Below are 8971 nucleotides of genomic sequence, written 5' to 3' on the forward strand. Positions count from 1 at the left end.
CTTGTATTCATCATTCTCTAAAACCAAAAAGCTAAACTTACATAGGGCAAATTCACTATGAGGGGAAACAATTCAATTTAGACTTCCCTTTAGGACAGTTTATAATGTTTGTACATAAGGAATTCTAAGATCACAGTAAGCAGAAGGGTCATAACAAGAGGAAATGGTGTCCTGGAATCGATGTAGTGGTAACACAAGTGAACTATTCTATCTAGTAACAAATAATACTGTCAGAAACATGGATACAAATGGCTACATTTCACCCCTTATGCTCAGGGGTTACATTTATTGGTAACATGGCAAAGTCACCAATAAATAGACTAAGTATTTAATAAGATAATAAAAATATCTTTAATTTATTTTTAGATTTTTGCATATAAGTAGCAAATGCCTACCAATCGATGAGGGGAAAAATAAAATGTGGTCTAGCCATACAGAATATTACACAACCATAAAAAGGAATGAAGGACTGACCCATGCTATATCACAGATGAATGTTGAACACATGTTAAGTGAATGGTGCTGGTCATGAGAGACAACATAGCATACGAATCTGTTTATACTAAATGTCTAGAATAGATAAATCCATAGAGACAGAAAGTAGATTAAGTGGGTGCCTATGACTGGGGGGCAATGTGGATTATAGGAGATTAGTGATAGCTAATGGTTATGGAGAATGGGGGGAAAGTAACAAAAATATTCTAAAATTAATTGTGGTGATGATTATATAACTCTATGCATATACATAAAAACACTGAGTAAAAACGGATGGATTGCATCATATGTTAATTATATCTCAATAAAACTGCTTTTTTTTTTCTGAGACAGAGTATCATTCATTTTGTCAGCCCCAGTAGAGTGTCGTGGCGTCACAGCTCACAGCAAACTCTTGGGCTTCAGTGATTCTCTTGCCTCATCCTTCCAAGTAGCTTGGACTACAGGTGCCCACCATGACACCTAGCTATTTTTTTTTTATTGTAGTTGTCACTGTTGTTTACTAGGCCCAGACCAGGCTTGAACCCACCACCCTGGTGTATGTGGCTGGCACTGTAACCACTGAGCTATAGGCACTGAGCATAAAACTGCTTTTTTAAAAAGAGAGAATATTGCTTCTCACAGCCATTAGTCTATATTAAGTCAGAAGGAAGTAAGAAAATTAAAGCAAATGGGAGTGGGGTGAGACAAAAAGTGATAAGATGAGAACACTGGATGGAAAAGAAAAAGAAAAGAGAATGCAGAAATGTTAAGAGAAAAGTTCAAAGGAAATATTATTTTCCTTTGAAAATGGCAAACCATTAGGCTACAGATAAACAAAACCACTACTTTCAACACCCACATTTTTTGAAGGAAGAAAGCCTGTAAATAACAAAAGAGCATTACAGTTAGAGAATTTTAAGTCTATTTTTGTGAACCGCATGACTTGGGGAAAACTATTTAATTGCCAGAGCATTTGTTTCTTCACTATAAAATGAAGTCTTCATTAAGAAAAATGAAGTTCTACAACTCCTATTTCACAAAATGTCCAAATTCACATTAAGTACACAAGAAACATGTAATTTTTTAAAAGTGGTTCAGCCTTATAAGAAATTTGTAAAGTCCCTCATCAATTTATCAATAGTGTTAAGAAAATGTTAAATTTCTCTTTTCCAATTCCAAACTGACAAACTACATCCTCATCTTTAAAATGTGCCAAGATTCCAAGAAACTTCTATCTCTGTTTCTTGTTTAGCAAAGTAGCATGAAAGAGATCCATAAGGGAAACACAATCTTTACCTTGACAGAGTTAACAGTTAGTTAGAATCCATCCCTTTCATCTTTCATGGGTGGCCAGGATAAATGATTAAGCAGCAATAATTGTAAGTTTAATCTGACCCAAGCAATGACAAATGTATTTCATGATTATGGCTTTCAAAACCAAAGAGCTCATAGTCAACCTTAAGAAAAAAAGCACTATTTATTACACAAAGGCCAAGTTGGAAAGCCTGCAAAATCCAATTTTGGATGGTTTCCAAATGAGATATTTTCTTAAAGACAGGACAGGATTATTCAATTAATTCTCTTACCCTTAATAATCTGTTTTCTTTTCTTTACTTATGCTGCCTTTCTGTACTCCTGATGTTTGCAAGTCAATGATTTAAAGAGGAATGGATAAACAAATCACTACACAAATGCCACTGGGAAATGGATTTATAACTATGCTTAATATTTCCATTCTTGAAACCAGGGCCACATCGTGCTTCACACATGATGTCAATTAGAAACCAGAATAAACAGCTCACAGAAAGCACTCTGACTTCCACGGCTAGCACACTGGCCAAAAATGTAAATAAGCAAAAATAAAAAGATTAACCCAAAATCAGTAAATGTGGCCTGGCAAGAGTGACTAAATTGAGTATATTTTACAACTTTAACAAGCATCACAGGACATAACAACAGTGGCAGCTTCCCAAATAATGAAAACACACACACACACACAAAGCTTGGAAAGCCTTAAACAAAACAGAATGATATATTAACATCAAGGCTCAAAGGTAAATACATTATTTCTCCTTTTTTAGATGATCATAAAACCCAACTTGTTACAAAAAGGATGTAAGAAGGTCTGCTACTATTGTTCAAAAGACAACTTATTGATTTTTTATTTCATTCGCGATATATTGGTTGAGGTTTCTTAAAAGTAAATTTTGATAAAACTATTATACGTATAGAGCAGTGGTTCTCAACCTTCCTAATGCTGCGACCCTTTAATACAGTTCCTCATGTTGTGGTGACCCCAACCATAAAATTATTTTCGTTGCTACTTCTTAACTGTAATTTGGCTACTGTTATGAATCGTAATGTAAATATCTGATATGCAGGATGTATTTAGGCCACCCCTGTGAAATGGTCATTCGACCCCCAAAGGTTGAGAACTGCTGGTATAGAGTATAAATGTCTTAACACAATAATTAAGTAATTGAGGTGAGGGATATATTAACCAGTACGATGTAAGCAAATTGTATATGAAATCAGCACATTGTACCCCATAAATGCCTTAATGTATACATGATCTACCTCTTTATGATTTAATAAAGGAAAATAAACTATTACACGGGATTTGAATTTCATAATGTTAAGGCGGGGAGTAACAATGAGAAAGAGAAATGCCTTTAATCAAGCCAATGAAGGCGTATTGAGGCTTTTAAAATACTATACCTTCACAGATGCCTGCATTTCTCCAGGGGACAAAGAAATGTGAGCAGCAAGGAAGTAGAATAGTAGACTCAAATTTATCTTTGTGAGCAGTGGTTTGAACTGAGGAAATGGATTTGGGGTTAAGTATTTAAAATTCCAAATGGTCTCAAAGAATGCAAAGTAGCAGTAGTAGCTTCAGTAGTGAAGGATTCAATAGGATCCAATCTGGAGGAAGAAATCAACTCACTCTCATATATTAAGACAGTTTCAGAGGAAAGATCAAAGAATTATTTAGAATCTCTTCAAAAGGCACTGAATATATATCCAATTGGGTGCCAATTTGTCAAAAGAAAGTTCAATATTTACAAAACACACATATATGTGCACATTATGCTAGGTCTTTTTTCTGTGTAATTTCATTTCATCCTCATTTGACGAAGCAAAGGACTTCCATAGCTAACAACCAGAATGATACTGCACAGTCCCACAGTGCCTAAAAGCAAAGATGTTTTCCACCACATCAGACAACATCTTCAGTACTACCCACAGTTGATGAAGATGTCTTCGTGAAAAGGAATTAGAAAAGTCAGTGCTACACTCAAGGCATTTCTTATGAGTTAATGAGCATTGACAGGTGGACTACAGAGCCTTACAGTAACAGCAAAGAATAGGTGAAGAAAACAATGTAATTACTAAATTACTATTATTAAAGAAAAAGTTAATTTCAGACATGAGTTGATATCTGTTTGAAAAAACTAATGAAAAAGAAATACTGCAAAATGCTAACTAACCATGGTCACCGTTTAAAAACAAAAGTATAGAATTCCTTCTTTTCTCAAAATTTCTATTAAAAACTGGTTCCAAAACAGAGTTCAGGATTATCCATTATGAACGTAATATAATTATTTAAGTGATATTCTCCAGTCCCAGATGCCTGACAGAAGCAATAGAAAACATCATTTTTTATGTCCTTGGTTGAGTGTAGTATCTCCCTGCAGTAATAGTCCTCTGCCATTAAGCTCTACTAACCTTTATAACTATTGGGCACGTATTTTGAAAGCACTGGCTTTAGCACACATCTGTTTCTGAACAGTTACGATGTTCACGGACTGATGAAGTAAGTGTTTACCCCAAAGACCATAAGTTTTTCATACAAAGATCCTGAGTAAATACTTAACCTCTCTCTATGGTCTATTTTCCTCATCCATAAAACAGTGTTAATCCTTGTATTGCAAGTTGTAGAGGAATATACACGCATATTAACATAGGAACATGGACATGTCAACGTCCAGTATGGTTGTCCCTTGTACTATTATATAATTTATATTCATTATCATCATTATTAACCATAATGAAACATAACCTTAAAAGAATTCAACTTAGTATCATTCATCAAAAAACTATGACCTTGGATGTATGTTCACTTGGTTAAAAACCTCACTTAGATGAGAATGAATGACCTTTGATAAAATTACCACATTCCTCCAAACAGTAAAGATTTCCTCTGCTGTGTTACAATTCTGAGAGTAATCTGAAGTTCAGAAAATAACTTACAAGTTTAGTTCTAATTGGCTGATGCTACTCAATCTCATCACTAAGAGAAGAAGATGCTTCATCAATATTTAAGCCAATGATAATTTTTGCTGGCTATATAACTGCCATTGACCCACTGCAGTTCCTTCACTTCACCTGGTTCTGAGGCTTTCTCATCACGAAATTAAGATGCAAATATGTTCAACAGTTATCCTATAAGAATAACTTTCCATTCTACAGAACAAGGAAAAATCTAAAACTTGGTTTTCTTTAACCTCTCTAGAGAAAATGACCAGAGCGTTCAAGGTCCTCAGCAAGCAAGAATTTCTGAAGTAATTTATGTCTTGCTTCACTTTTTCAAGCAAAAATCTCTGGAAATGAATATTTAGACTTTCAGTTACTTGAATCTAATCTCGCACCCTTGTAGTCACTTTGCCCTGTAAAATATTTTCTTCAAAATTATCCAAAAGAATTCAAAAATGCCTACCTCAGCTTGGCAGAGTGCATGAAGACCTTGTAATACCAAGGCTGCAGGAGTAGCTTGATCTGGCTTGGTGCATTCATTCAACACCTGAGAAATGGCTGCCAACATGTCTGCACCATGCTGATATGGCCTATCAGAAATAACAGTTTAAAAACAAAATTAAAGCCAAAGAGCAATTACCACTTCCAGATCTTTTACTTGCACAAAAAAATAAATAAATAAAACTCAATGTTTTTCTTTACCTGTTTGCCCACTAAATGTTGATCCTCAAATACTAGCAACATATGTTTTTCTTCAAAAATCTGCTTCATGATCATTCCTGCTATAATGTAATGCTTGTTTTAATATAGAAATATTATCTTTTTGGAGACACTTCTAACAAAGTTTACTCAACCTTAATCACAAATCCTATGTTCTGAATTGAGAAAAAGTCAAGTCCATAATAATGGTGAGAAGAACTAACATACCCTATTGAGATAATCAGTAAAGACAGAGCTGCTCCTGCCTGGTAGTCTCTCTGGTATCATATACTGACGATGAAAGCAGGGATTTGTTTCAGATGACTCATTTATCACAATAATGGTGATGATAAAAATAATAAAACAAATTACAAATGAATGAACTCCTATCCATACCAAGCACCCTTCCCCCTTCCTTTCCTCTGTAATCCATATATATTGTGCAATCCCAAGAAAACCTTTAACTTTCAGTTATGCAGCTCTAATCCTTAAATCCTTGTTAACCCTCAATGATATGATACTGTTCTCTAAAAAAATGTCAACAGATAAAAAGGCAAAAATGGAAATAATTTCCCAAAACTGGACACGTTTGACAAATCTTCAAGTAGTCACTGAAAGGAGCACTGAATAAGTTACCAACCAACTCGGTCTGATATTCAACCTCTTGTAAGCTTCAGCTTTAGATATGTCAGATAAGATTATTAACTAAAAACCTCCATCTCTGGGATTTTCCATGCTGATACCTCAATAAAATCCAAACATTCAGGTCTTGCGTTACATGTACATTTGTGTAACTTTTTATGTGTGTATAACTTGTAGACTGAGCTCATTGTTGTGTTGCTGAAAGGTGGAACCTTAGAAAAGCGGTAGAACTACTGAAGTTTACTTTCTCGTACATTCTGATCCAAACTTTTACCTAAAACAGGAATCATCCATGTTATCAGCCTCTGGGTCAACCTACGGCACAACTTCAGGAAGTACCATCCACTCTGTTGTCATTAACAGAAGTGGGAATAAACGCTCCCAGGAGTTCCATGGCCTAATCAACATATGAAACTGCAGGAGTAAAGCTATTTCAAATGCACCAAAGCTCTTTCCCCAGTAAACATTTTTTATCTTACCCCATTTCAAGAAAAAAACTTGTGATAAGGTAGAGCTTCTCTCCCGTTACTTCAGTCTTGTCACCTCCATCCTATTGATTAATCCATTATCTAGTACAGCAGAGTTAACTCCCTAATATCTTGATGTGCTCCTCTGAGCTTAGAACATACATGGAAAGTCATTATCATTTCCCTGCCTGATAGGATTCCTAAGTTCCATGCACAGCACCACAAATAAGACTTTCCCTATTAAAACTACTTTTAAGAATCAGGCGCAATTTAGAAAGAATATAAGAAAGAACTGGGTATGGCTACAGTCTACTGCTTAGTTTTCAGGGATTTATATACAGAAAAACAGAAACATTAATATCATGTGTTTTAATGCAATATTAAACTATTATTCAGGAAATGATATAAATATCATATACACCTAGATATCTGAAATGAAATGACATACTTGCATCTCAAAGTTCTTGCCCCAAATTTTTAAATATTGTAATCAGAAAACTTGAGTTGAAAAGTAATTTAGTCTTGCTCTAATATCCTCTGCCAATCTTTTCTCACTTCTTGCTTGCCTTCAAAAAATAAGTACAAAATAATATGGTGTAATACACATTTCTCCAAGTATAGCTTACCTCTGCTTACATATATCTCTGATTGATGCTGCTTTAGCAATCAGTTTCTCCCATTGCACCTCCCTGCCCACAGAGAGAGAAGGCACATCAGACATGGCCATGAGGCGCTGCAGTTCGGGGTAGACGCGATCCTACAGAGGCAATTTCACAAAGAAAAGGTGATTCCAACTTGAGTTGAATAATCATTATCTTCTTTTATGTAGTATTTTCACCTCTAAATCCTCTATTTGCATTGCAAATTATATTATAATACATTTCTTCTAATCAGCAGAGAAGAATGCTGTTGTGATTACCGAGGATTTTCTTACAAACCTATGTATGTTCATTTCATAAAACAAGAAGAAAGTGACTAAATCTCACCTTAATTGTAAAGGCAGTAATCACTTATAACCATGTTTCTATTACTTTCTTAAGCAAATGGAGAGAAAAATTTCAGAAATAAGAAAATAAGATTTTTGATTCTGAGTTTCTCTGAGAGTCAATCACAAGTCACTACATTATAGATCAAATGCATCACAATACATCAAAATTTCAGAACATAATTATTGATGTCATTCACTGATACCACTAAATCAAAGCACTGTCACATGTAATGACATAATTATTTTTCTTTAAGGGAAAGAATATGCTTAATACTCATACAAGTGTATTACCTGCTTTTCCCACAAAGATGTCAACAAGCGCAGAGTGACAGCTCTGAGTTGTGGGGTGGTTCCAAGCAACTGGATTACACGTAGAATCTGTCCTACACATACCTAGAAAATATTGAAGAAACTGGTTTCAAAATTGGAAACAACCTCAAAGTTACAAAAACATTTTCAAACCCCTTATTATAAAATAAAGACTGAAAGGAAAGCTTATTCTAATATCATCCATCTTCTCAAAGAATAGGAGACAGTTTTGGGAGGGACTACGTAGCAATCCTGGGGACATAAAGACCTAATCTTAAAGCATAGCCAGTGTGAAAACTTGGATATTAATTCAAAATAATTCTCAAACATTGTAATAAATATTTTTGCCTTTAGATACTGTGTACTACCTCCTATAAAACACAGCCCAAAAGGGAATTCACTACTTCCCTTTTATCATAGCAAAATTTAGGGCTCAAAATTTCACAGTACCAAAGAGAATTTAGGTCTTTTTTCCTCCCTAGTAACATGGTTAATATACTAACCTTGTGAACACCAAGCATAGGTAAAGTATATAAAATATCATTGTATAAGATAGGTTCCAGTGGTCTTCCCAATTTGAACATCAAAACTGGAATGAGATTTGGCACCTATAATGAATTTAAAGACTATATTAGTTATGCCTTATTCCAAAAAAAAGTAATCAACAAAGCAATATTTATATTTATGCTGTTTTCTTATTCAAATAAATAATATGAAGATGAATGAATTAGAAGACTTAGGGGAAAAAGTCAGATAACTATTTCTTGCTAATGGTAATTTCATACTACTATTGAGATTCTACTTCTTTTATAATGAACTACCAAATACCAATTGAAAAGTGTTTTCTGTAAAGAACTACGACATTGGCTCAGTGCCTGTGGCTCAAGTGGCTAAGGCACTAGCCACATACACCTAAGGTGGCGGGTTCGAACCCAGCCCAGGCCCACCAAACAACAATGATGGCTGCAACCAAAATATAGCCAGGCGTTGTGGCAGGTGCCTATGGTCCCAGCTACCTGGGAGACAGAGGCAGGAGACTCACTTGAGCCCAGGAGTTGGAGGTTGCTATGAGGTGTGATGCCATGGCACTCTACCTAGGGGGACAGATTTAGGCTGTTTCCAAAAAAAAAAAAAA

The 8971-nt window shown here is 35.0% G+C and overlaps 1 protein-coding gene across 1 annotated transcript in view; it reads right to left on the reverse strand.

Moving 5' to 3' along the window:
• FOCAD (focadhesin) overlaps window positions 1-8971 on the reverse strand; it is a 269998-nt gene that overhangs the window by 150213 nt on the left and 110814 nt on the right. The window contains exons 8-11 of the mRNA XM_023508417.1: window positions 8340-8444; window positions 7819-7920; window positions 7166-7296; window positions 5195-5321 (exon numbers count right to left, since the gene is read on the reverse strand). Of these exons, the coding sequence (XP_023364185.1) occupies window positions 5195-5321; window positions 7166-7296; window positions 7819-7920; window positions 8340-8444 (465 nt within the window). The remainder of the gene's footprint in view (window positions 1-5194; window positions 5322-7165; window positions 7297-7818; window positions 7921-8339; window positions 8445-8971) is intronic.

Source organism: Otolemur garnettii, unplaced genomic scaffold (genome assembly GCF_000181295.1).
Source record: "Otolemur garnettii isolate 467f Iridium unplaced genomic scaffold, OtoGar3 scaffold00006, whole genome shotgun sequence".
Lineage (NCBI taxonomy): Eukaryota > Metazoa > Chordata > Mammalia > Primates > Galagidae > Otolemur > Otolemur garnettii.